At 39.2% G+C, this 12,398-nt stretch overlaps 1 protein-coding gene across 4 annotated transcripts in view; it reads right to left on the reverse strand.

Annotated features, from left to right (window-relative positions):
* Positions 1 to 9,007: 9,007 nt before the first annotated feature.
* The window catches only part of LOC148029174 (enoyl-CoA delta isomerase 1, peroxisomal-like), a 93,586-nt gene continuing 90,195 nt past the window's right edge, over positions 9,008 to 12,398 (reverse strand). The window contains exons 10-11 of one of the 4 annotated variants that reach the window (XR_015692388.1): positions 9,246 to 9,400; positions 9,008 to 9,122 (exon numbers count right to left, since the gene is read on the reverse strand). Coding sequence is in view for 3 of the 4 variants with exons in the window: in XM_087687927.1 (XP_087544053.1) it covers positions 9,799 to 9,915 (117 nt within the window). In the remaining variant the exon portion in view is untranslated. Of the gene's footprint in view, positions 9,473 to 9,595; positions 9,916 to 12,398 lie in introns of those variants that run through there. The other 3 variants (XM_087687928.1, XM_087687929.1, XM_087687927.1) reach the window with 3 other exon arrangements.

Here is a 12,398-nt window from a genome sequence, read left to right on the forward strand (position 1 = left end):
CATAGACAAATGAATTTTTCCAATCTGCACAATAGGATGTGCAGTATCATCACCAGTCTCCACAAATCCTGGTTTTTCCATTTTCCTTGCATCCTCCATCCATTCTGCATGACCTGTCATGTGGTTTGATGCACCTGAGTCAACATACCATACATCATTGCTTTCTTCTGCACTTGTCACAGAATTGTTCATGTGCTGCACCATAAACAAATGCTCATTTCTGTCATCACCCTGTCTACTAGAAGATGCATAATTCCCTTGTTGCAGTTTTCCATTCATGATGTCATTCTGCTTTTTATAGCAGTCTTTAGCCATATGACCCATTTTACCACAGTAGTAGCATTCAACATTACTGTTTGCATTTTGGTCTCTTTGCCATCCACCACGACCTCTTTGGCTCCCCCTGCCTCTAGAGTTACCACGTCCTCCTCCATAAGACTGGTTTTCTTGAGTTTTCTACATATTCTGATTTCTACCACGGCCTCCAGATCGGCCTCCTCTGCCTCTGCCTCTACCTCTTCCAGCATTTGAGTAGAAGACAGCTTCTTTTGAAGTTACTCCTGAAGAAGATGCACCACCATTTCTCTGCTCCTCAGAAATTAGAAGAGCAATCAACTCCTCAAAATCAGGAAATCTTTCACGGACGGAAATGGATGTTCGGAACTGTGCATAATCCTTTCCTAGACCATTCAAGGTCACAGAAACTAAATCATCATCTTCCACTGGCGACCCAATGGAAGCAAGTGCATCTGCAATCTTCTTCACCTTCATGTGGTAGTCATTGATGCTCATATTTTCTCTTTGCACATTATGCAACTCTTGCTTGAGCTGCATTTTCCTGGCTTGCGTATTTGTGCTATACATTTTTGACAAAGTATCCCATGCCTCCTTTGGCGTACTTGCATCCTGAATATGCACAATCATAGAGTCTGAAATGCTGATAGACAGCCAGCACATAACTTTTCTGGCTCTCTCATGCCATGCTTTAAATGCCTGCATTTGCTGTTGATTGGGAACATCAGGAAGAATTGGTTCTTCTTCATTTCCTGCAACGAATTCCCAATATCCTTTTCCCATAAGAAAATTCGTCATTCTAAACTTCCATGCTTGGAAGTTGTTCTTGTGAAGCTTTTCAGTGACAATCTGTGAAAGAGAATCAGACGCCATTACAGAACACTGCAAAAAATTCTGTCACTGCAAAAAACACAGCTTCACCCTCACAAAGGAAAATCTGCAAAACTGGTGAAAGTGGTATTTGACCACACAGTCACTTCCTAGTGACGATTTTGCATAACCAGGAACCAAGGATGATTCTGTAACTCCCAATGTCTCTGCACACAAGCATACGATATAATTTCTGTGGTAACTATTCACCGACCTATAGAACAGTGGTCGCACAACATAAAACAGGGCTTTTTTCTGAGTGCGTGCAGAAAACTTCCGCCTCCAAAACTGGCCCCGAAATGGCCTCAAATCAAAAAAACAAGGTCGCCGAGAACAAGGCTCTGATACCATGTCAAGATTGTGGGAGAGAAGGAAGGAGTCTCACTTGTAGCTTTCTTGCTTGCACAATGGGGGAATACACACAAAGGTGGAGGCTGAAAACAGTTTTCCTCTTCTTAGTTATGTAAGCCAAAAGAACTCTAATACAAAGAAATAGAAGAACCCTATATATGGGTCTCAAACCAAACTCAACTAACTAAGGTGGCATACTAACTGAGCCACGAACTAGAGTAGATAAGGATAACTGTCATGTAGCTATTATTCATGGGCGGTGTACCAACCGCGTCTGCAACTGACAAGTCGGTGACATAAATACACAACGGTCACCCTGGCGTATCACGAGTGGAGCTCGATATCTCAACAACAGTGAGAGCAAACAAAACATAGAGCATAATCATTTTCACCACCAAAAAAAGACCTCCTAGAAGTCTATGCCTTCCTTCTGTCTATAGCCCTTAGCAACCAATCGTGCCTTGTACGTAGGCTTTCCAACAATACATTTCACTTTGTAAACCTATTTATTAGGGATAGCTTTTCTATCATTGGGCAAAGGTACAAGCTTCCATCTGTTATTTACTACAAAAACTTCATCGCTTCCTGCATAGCAAGCTCCCACTTTCTCTTGTTTTCACAACTATGCCTCTCTAAATGTCAAACTCACCCTCATCAATCAACAAAATGCAATCCAAAGATGATTGTAACCTTTGCAGCTACCTTCTAACATATGTAAACCTTCTTACCCAATGATTTGTATTGTCAGGCAATGGGCCTACATCCTCAAGCATATGCACATCATCACCAAGTTGCTGATTTTCAACATTTTCTTGCCATTGTAACGTATTTTCAGCATGTTCTTCTTGTTGTCCTATTCTATCGTGTGCATCTATTTGTTGTCCATTATCTTCTAGCTGCAGCACAATGGGTTGCTGCTCATTATCAACATCAAAAGGAACAGAATATTCAACTAATGGTTGCTAAATGGATGGCTATTCATATATGATCTTTTTGTCAAGGTCACCTCGTGTAGCATGTTTCAACAACTTTGTTTCATTAAATACTGCATCTCGACTAAATACTATCTTCCTTCCCTGAGGAAGCCAAACTCTATAATTTATCTCTCCCTCATCTCCATATCCCATGAAGATGCCCTTGATGAATTTTATATCTAGTTTGGTCCTCAGATCTAGATGTACATACACAAAGGCATTACAACCAAAAGACACGCAAATGGTTATATGAAGCAAGTTTGTCATACCAAACCTCTTCAAGAATATGATTTTCCAATGCATGATTTGAAAAGCGATTGCAAACAAAAACTACACTTTTAAGAGCCTCTCCTCAGAACTACCATGAGATATTAGCTATGGAAAACATGCATCTAACTCTCTTACAAAGTGTACGATTATATCTTTCAGCCATACCATTTGATGCAAGATTATAAAGGGTTGTCAAGTCCCTCTTAATGCCGTACATCTCACAAAACTTTTTGAACTCGTTAGAAACATACTCACCCCTATTATCCGTTCTTATAGCTTTCAACTTAAGTCATTTCTATGAGGTAACAAAAGCATAAAATCTTTTAAAGGCATCCAACACTTCCTTTTGCTCTTTAATACACACCCATAAATTTCTACTGAAATCATCAATAAAAGTGAAAGTACCATGTACCCCCACATAAATTAACAGACATAGTGCACACATCAGAGTGTACTAAATCAAGAGCATAGAACTTCTTAACGACACTAGAATAATAACGAGACTTCACATGTTTTTCATATATGCAATCATTACAAAATTCAAGACCAAAGTCTTTAACATCAAATCTTTCCAAAGAGAAAAAAATTTGAAGGCTCTTTTGGCTTATATGGCCAAGTATTTTGTGCCAAAGCCCTATCTGTAAATGAACTTCAACCAAAGCCAAGAACTTGCCATGCAATGCTTTGCAATGCAAATAATACAAAGTCCCCTTTTTTGTTGCCTTTAACAATCAACATCATAGAGTCCTTGTAGACCTTTCAAGATCCACCACCAAAGATAGTAAAACATCCTCTTGCATCAACCTGTCCAACTAACAATAGACTTTTCTTCGTGTCAGATACATATTTGAAATCCTATAAAATCCACTCTTGGTTGTTTTCAAGAACCAAATGAATGGTATTTACACCCTCTATCTCACATGCATAGTTATTGCCTAAGTAAATATTACTTAAACAAGCTCCAATGTATTAAGAAAATGACTCCAAAGAGAAATTAACATGAAAATAAACACCATTGTCCACTATCCATGATTGGAACAACCCATCATGAGCTAAAAGTAAGGTATCAATTGCCTCCTTCATAATGTGCATCACCTACTGCTACTCTCATAATGTCTACATCATTGCATGAGACTACAAGTATCTCTTCAATGTCAAAGAGCTCTTTAATGACCGTACTAGATACAACATTTGCCTTTGCAACTTCTTTTGAGGGAGAGCTCTCATTCTCTTTCTTATCATCCTTCTTTTTCTTTCCCTATTGTTTCTTTCTTGCTCTTTCTTACAATAACAATCAAGCTTTTTATGACATTTACGCCCACAGTAATAGCAAGTAACATCATGTTGTTTACCCTTGCTTTTACTCCTACTTTTGCCTTTATTTGTTGCATTATCACTCTTCTTTGGTCTACCTTTAAGATAATAAGTTAAACCAATATTATTTCCACTTGACTTTCTTTTGATCTCATTCAGAATAGAGTCCCTAATACCATCAAAAGTTAAAGCAGTGTTGTTGCTAAGTGAAACAATCATAGTCTTCCAACTATCAAGTAAAGTCATCAACAAGAAAATAGCCTTCAATTTATCATTGAAGGACTATAAGCCAAAGTCCTACGATTGACTCAAAATCACTGTATAAGCACTTAAATGCTCATATGCTAGCTTAGACTAATCCAACTCCATGTTCACAAGCTTATACATGGGATACACTTGATTTACTAGAGTTATATTTTCATAAGTATCCATTAACTTCTTCCATACAACATAAGCTATATCAAGATGCTTAATGTTTGTAACTACATCAAATACAACCATTTCAATGTATGCAATGGCATTCTTGTTAATTCTAACCTAATCCTTATTTTTCATAGCTATAAGCTTAGTTTTCAAAAGACCATCATCATAGTCTTTCAATAATAAAATGTGTTGCATCCTACCCTTCCATAGATCAAAGCCAATGTCATCAAGCCACTTGATTTCAAGCAAGGATCTAATGTCACAGCTACTAGAAGCATTAGTAGCCATTTGTCAAGAATGCACCAAAAATTAATAATGTAATTTATGACAACAAACAAGCTGAATAATCAGCTAATTTCAATCCAAAATTTCAATAAATAAGAGCAAGTTTTAGTCAATGTATTATCGACCGTGTCCAAATACAAGTATAGCAATAGAAAGTATGACTTTCAACAATATAACTAAAATGTCAATATATATTACATGCATATATCACTACTAGGTGACTCCCACTTTAGCAATGTCACCAAAAATTACATCTGCAACAATCCTAGATTTGCCAATGATCTCTAAGACTGTTGCACAATGAATATTCAACAATACATCAACTCAATAAGAGTTGCTTAACATATATACTATATATATATGTATCCAAATCAACTTCTAATACACAAACATACCAAAAAAATCTCTACAATTTCTCCAAAATCTCACAAGTGAAAGATAAAATACTCAAATTGCAGTGCTTACAATACCAAGATTACTTTAGAAATATCCTTAGAGTGCATTTCACATATTAATTTTGCCAAAATTCACAAATTTCAACAAAAGCCCCAAAAGTTTACTGACCAATCTGCCCTAATTCCATTAATACATGTTTATGAGAGCATAAAACAAATAAATTTAACAAAATTTCATTAAATTTTACAAAAGTCCCATTTCTCATGTCCAAACGTGCACCAATGTTAATAAATTCAGCTCAATTGAGCAAAATTTCACTAATACATAAAAAGCCCTACTTTTTTCTTGAGCCAATGTGCACAATGTTTAATAATTTCGAGTCAAATGTCACTGTTACACATCAGCTACATCAAATCTAGCAAAAAAAACCCAAATTTCATACACAAATTTGCACAAATCTTTGAAACATGCAATATGTGCGAATCCCTGTCAGTGAGCAAAAGGCTTGGTTGCAAAAATATTTTTAAAAAAGACTATCTTGAAAACGTAAAACACACAATCATTGACCTGTCATTCGATTTATCTATATCAATTCTGCTTGCGCGTGGCCTGCACTGCCTATGCCTAACGAACATAACTTTCGTTGACTTACGTGAGCTATTGTTGTGTGCACCTAATGTGTCGCTCTACCTAAAAACAATCACCTAACATGTTGCTTGCCCCTGACTTGTCAACTACCTAGAAGCTATCGCATGCACTCATCCAAGGCTGACCAGGCGTTTCTTTGCATAAACAAGCTGAGCTGACATGCACAAACTTCGAAAAGCATGCATACATTAGCCGCAACTCTTATACCAGTTTGTGGAAAAAAGTGTACAATGAAAATGTGTGATAGAGATGAAGCAACAGTGTTGAGAGTGAAAGAGTCAACATGGAGATAGGTATACTAAATTGTGTTGGTACACAGAATAAAAAATGTATTTATATATTAGGACACAAATAAGGGTATATTCACACCCATATAACTTTACATGGAGACCAAGGGACTTTACAACCAACACTTGTGAATGGATATGTGTGGAGGATTTGTTATGGACTTGATCATGCAACCTCGCATGACACAAGAACTGACACTAAACTCATAAAAGGTCGACAATCTAGAAAGTGATGTGTTGGATAAAATAAAAGTATTTGGTAGACAACTTATTCAAGAAAAACGTAATATGATCATCGACTGACTTCCAGGAGCCAGTAGTAGCAAACTTGACTAGTAAACGCCGATACACGACCAACTTGACTTTCAAATCATCCCCTTCCTTAATGGAAAAATCTTGAAGCTCAAAATCGAGATTGATATGTTGAGTGTAATCTCGTGCCACATAACGGTCAATGAGATGACTCCAACGCTCAAATGCAAGAAAAAAACGTTATAACTGAGAGTGGAATCTAAGAAGCAACCCCTGCATTAACTCAACATTGGTTATGGCATTGCGTGATCTCCATTGACGAGCGTGATCAAGGTAAGCTAATCGACGATCCCAACGATGAAGTTTCAAAGTCCTTGAAATTCGAGCACTTCTTGTATAAAGTTTGACCAAGTTATAAAATTGGACTCGTTAAAACAAATCTTATCCGTAAAGGCATTCTTGGCCGTTGCAATAAAAGTGATAATGCTAAGAGATGGTGTGTAATGGGAGTAGGGTGGATAAGGGACATAGAGAGATGGAGTGGAGTACACTTGGGAAGTAATCTCAAAGTGCCCATCATGCATACGAGAAGTATGCATAGCGGATCCAAATGTGAGCAAGGGTGGATTGGATATAGACATGATAACCGCATGAGAAGCCCAAGGTGAAAAGATAGAGATATAGGGAGCAGTGGATGAAAATCCCTACGTAAGAGCAACCCAAGGGATATATAACAACAGTCCATAAGCAAAGGATGAATATCCTTGCATTTGAAAGGTCATATAAGAGGTTTATGAGTGTCGAAAGATGACAAGAGGGATGCCCATCACAACTGTCCTAAAGTGGAAGGATGTGGTAAAGTGGAATTAGGTGAAAGGTACATTGTTAAAGGGTGGTATTTTCCCTAACGATGTACCAAGAGGTGGAGTGAATGGAGGATAGATAGATGGTGGGAGGGAGAATGAGAAAGTGTTAGGAGGGAAAATGAAACATCCAAGCCTCAATGTGCTTTCAACAAAAGTGAAATGTAGTCCAAGATTTTGCAATAAAAATATAAGTAGATCAGAATGTGGAAAAGATAGTGGTGGGACGAAAGGGAGCTGAGAAGCATGGTTTACTTGCTCAAATGAAACACATGGTAGAGATATACTTGATAAAGGGTGTCTACTTCAAGAGCCTTCTCTATTAAAGTTAATATACTGAAAATCATATGAATTCTGCATAACAAAGAAACAAGACAGGGTTTTGGCTCATATAACTCAAAAGGATTATACGAACCTGACATAAGGCCTGGCTATGATAAAGAAGATGGATCGCCAGATGTGCCGAATGTCATGGTCCCTCCAAGATCAAAGAGATTACCTCTCATCAATCGGTTTAGATAAAATAGTACCACTCGTTGAAGGAGTAAAAATCAAACTGCACATGATACACTAGTCCTCAAACTCTCCATCTGTAAGATGACCAAAATGAGAAGAAAACGATGGTAAAGATAAATGTGTATATCTCCTCCTTGAGACCATAATGCCTTGTCAAAAGCTCTAATGATGGAGAAGCCTAATAGAGCATCATAAGATCTGACGAACAAGGTGTTTGAGACATGAGTCAAAATGGAGTCACGTGTGAGTCTCGCACAAAGACTAGCCTCCACAATCACCGCAAGATACTCTTTAGAAGAGTAGATATGCTAGGGTTTGCATTGAGAAAACATAGCATATACGACCAAGATTGGAACACAAAGACTCACAAAGAGATAAACAAAACTCAAACCCTAAATGCAAAACACAAAATGAAAAACTCAAACACAGACCAACACAGAGAGAAGAAAGTATAAAGTGAATGAATGTTGTAAATGAATATAAGAGTGTAGAGAATACCCAAGGACACAGCAATGCAGTGTCGAAGAGTGACGTCTACCGGAGACAGTGGATCCCAAGTGCTATGACCACCAATCAGAGTGTCCGAGTGCAAAAAACACCAAATGTTGATCACCAGAGTGTCAAGGAACCAAGGCAACAAGAGAGGTGTTTGTTGATATAGAAGGCCTACTAGACAGAAAAAATATAGATACTACAACAGAACCCTCATGGGAGAGATGGCAATAACCTGTCACCTAGCACCAGATGCTAAAAATGCAAGGCGATCATGTGCTATGATGATGCAGCAAGATGGAGATCTCCAAACAGTAAGGCAATGGCTGAAAACAAGCCACGTGGGGCTGGATAGTGATAGGCTGCCGTCTTGATGGCTGGATAACAAATGGTAGGTGGTTGATGGCTAACATCTACACGATAGAGTGAGAAACCTACACTAAAGGATGAGGCTAAATGCTGGGCAGCCTGTCTATTTATAGATGTTGAAGGGTGCCCCAAAAAATTAGGGTTTTGGGGAACCATTGAAACTCTTTGGAACCACGCACCAAATTTGTGTTTTCCATTAATTAAGCATGTTTTGGGGCTGTTTAAAAATTCGAAGTAGCTGTAAAGCATGTTTTAGCTCAGCAACCCACATATTGACATATCTGTTTTATTCAATTTGTTCTACAGTTTGTTTTACAAGCATGAATACCATATACCCACCTCTAGCTTACATCAGTCTTTGTGAAGGGATCCAACTGAATGTCCCTGATCCCTTTCTTTTGACCCCTAGGTCATACAAAGTATTTGCTTGTAGAAGGCATGGGTGTAGCTCATGTGTCCTCTTGCCTTGCATAATTGGTAAAATAAACCCATTCTTTCAACTCTTGAAAGTACTAATTCTGCACATCAAACCAAACAGGAGCAAAATCCAGTTCCTTTAAGAAAAGATGGATTGGCCTGCCACAGGGTAAATGAAAGACTCTGGCCTTTAATGTCTAAATACATCCCGATGCAAGGATAACCTGTATAAAACCACATGCATGAACTGGTTCTCATCCGGACTCCATCTAGAACAGCTTAAATATAATCATAATTTTGCGACCCGTGTAAGATTCTCTGCCACCCCTTGGAGACTCCCATGCAAGAGCTCCTGAACTTCTGTCTTGAACATTTCATTCTAGAGATTTGAAAAAGAAATCAAATTATTAGTATGCATCCATTTCCACACTTCAGCCACCCCCCAACAACCCTGCCCCAAAAAAAAAACCACCATTAATATTTTTTTAAAAAAATTAAGAAATACAAGTAAAATTGAGGTAGCAAGCGATGCAATCCAAAAGCATGTTAGAAGTAACACAACAAGAACTGCCAAATAAATCAGCAAGCAAATAGAGGCTAGAACATGCAAACAATCTCAAGGTAGTTCCTGCATTGTGTGTTTTGAGCTGCATTCAAGTTACATTGGTAAATGGAAGAACCTCAACCACATTCAACTTACACTACATTCAAAGTTATGTAGACATTCCAAGATAACAACTCTCTAAAACTTGATGTTTTGGACTCGAACTACAACTTTCAGAATTGCAGTCCCATCCATGCATATTGGGTCAAACTGTCTGAGTCCTTTTCATGGAGGAGAATCCCCTCTCCTTGACAGAGTCTTTTGTGGTTGACCAGGAACTTCCATATTGACTGCTGCCAGAAAATGCCATACTTTTTACTGATCTATCTATTTTCATCTAAACTTGCCAGGAACCCGTCCCTTAAAACGAAATATAGAAATCTGAAAATGGAATTTCTTTCTCAAGGGAAAAGACGGAAATTTCCTGTTCAGGGCAGATATGAAATCTTCATGCAGATCATAGAAAAAGAAAACTAGCTGCAGGTATTAGATACTAACACAAGTGTCAACAGAGAATGGTGTCCAAATACTTCAGTACCTCGCCCCTTCTCCCCACCACACACACCAGAATGAGAACCTTGATATAGGGTTCAGGTTGAGTCAATTTCCTGACTTTGGAGGTTCTCTTCCAATCGTGTGCTGTTCTAAAAGCTTAGGTGTTTCTATTAGCCTCTTTCTTCATCGCTGATAATGTGCACACTCTGAGACACTTCTCTTTAAGAAACTCTTTTACATAATTTCAATCTTAATCTCCACAATTTTACACATTGGAATGAAGAAGATGGGCCTGGAGAAGAATAATAGAATGAAGATGATCTATAATGTAAGCAGCAAGGCTTCAAGAGTCACTCACACATCATATGATATATATTCCTTACATAGGTCAAATAAACCGACCAGAGGAGCACAACTACCACTTTCACAAAGGGCTGCCTCGATAAACCATGTCATACAAAACAGATTGATCAACGCACTCAGGAGTCAGCATGAGGGGGAGGGAAAAACACTGCAGTTTTTTTCAAGACTGAGAATGAGAACCTTGATATAGGGTTCAGGTTGAGTCAATTTCCTGACTTGGGAGGTTCTCTCCCAATCGTGCTGTTCTAAAAGCTTAAGTGTTTCTATTAGCTTCTTTCTTCATCGCAATTTGCTGATAATGTGCACACTCTTGAGGCATTTCTCTTTAAGAAACTCTTTTACATAATTTCAATCTTAATGTCCACGATTTTACACATTGGAATGAAGAAGATGGACATGGAGAAGAATAATGGAATGAAGATGATCTATAATGTAAGCAGCAAGGCTTCAAGAGTCACTAACACATCTATGATATATATTCCTTGCATAGGTCAAATAAACTAGCCAGAGGTTAGATGAGCACAACTACCACTTTCACAAAGGGCTGCCTCGATAAACCATGTCATACAAAACAGATTGATCAACGCACTCAGGAGTCAGCACACTAGAAGCCTTTGCCCATATATTCAAAGCAAGAACCACAGCATTGTGAGCCCATGCCTGTCCATACTATACACCTTATAGAGAAGAAAAACCCATAAAATAAAGCCTGAAACCTAGACTTTAACAACACTGAAGACTGAAAGGATAAACATTTCTGTGTCCCTTCATGTCCAAACTTTCTGAAAACCAGTAGTGCATAAGAGCTAGATATGAAGATAGCACCAAGCACCAAGAGCATGAGACCCAATAAGTGCTACAATGTGGATATCACCAACTACAAGGACTAAGCAAGTGACCTTACTGCTGATGCAGCAGCAGTGTCTGCTATAGTGACACCTGCCCTTTACCTCCCACTGCCAAGCTATGCGCACCACCTTTTGCGGCCTCCTCTCTTCTGCTCCTCCGCCTCCTTCCTTCTGCCCACATCCTGCCCTCAATTTCTCTCTCCCTTCTTGTCTCTTTGATTCTCTCCCTCTCCCTCCACATCTTTATTTTTCTTCTCCCCTCTCTCTTTGTTTCTATCCCTCTCCCTCCCTCCCTTTATCTCTCCATTTTTCTCTCTCCCTCTTTGTTTCTCTCCCCCCTCCCCCCCTTCTCCCTCTCTCTTTTTTTTCGTAAAAGGTAATTGTATTAATTACGAAGAAAGTACAAGATTACATGATTACACGAGTACAAGAGGCACGAGGGCCATAGGCCAACGTGTGGGAAATCCCCGGACTAGGGTACTAAAAAGTTACACCAATCATGGCAAGGACCCAGAGGCAATTGCCAAATGCCAGGAATACAAATCCTCCCGAGGGAGCAAGTCAGAGTGCCTGATGAGATCTAGCTGCCAATGCAAGAGCCCTTTAAGCCTTGCAATATGTCGCGGTACATTAGAAGCCGAATCAAAGAGAAAAGCATTTCGGGTGGTCCAAATGTGCCAGCATCCCCAGTATCTGAAAAAATGGAATAAGATCTTCACATGTAACGGTGGTCGTGTGGGATACTTCGGGCGCACAAAAACCCAATCGAAGGGAGTCAGTGAAGACCCCACCACCGCGTGCCAGATTCGTGACAAGAGTGACCAGATATTCTTGGCGAGCGGGCAAGAAAGAAAACGATGTCGGGCCGATTCCGCCGAAGTGGTGCAGAAGAAGCAAGTGCCATTCGAGATTCGACGCTTGGAAAGGGCCGAGGCAAGAGGAAGACCACCAATCATTACCCGCCACAGAAAGACCTTGCATTTGAAAGGTGTCTTGTTCTGCCATCCCTCCATCAGCGTTGCCTGCCACCATGACAGTGATTTCCGCAGGCCCCAAACAGCATTAAC

The sequence above is a fragment of the Lygodium microphyllum genome, chromosome 11, assembly GCF_053477565.2.
Source record: "Lygodium microphyllum isolate KBCC chromosome 11, Lygodium_microphyllum_v1.1.10, whole genome shotgun sequence".
Lineage (NCBI taxonomy): Eukaryota > Viridiplantae > Streptophyta > Polypodiopsida > Schizaeales > Lygodiaceae > Lygodium > Lygodium microphyllum.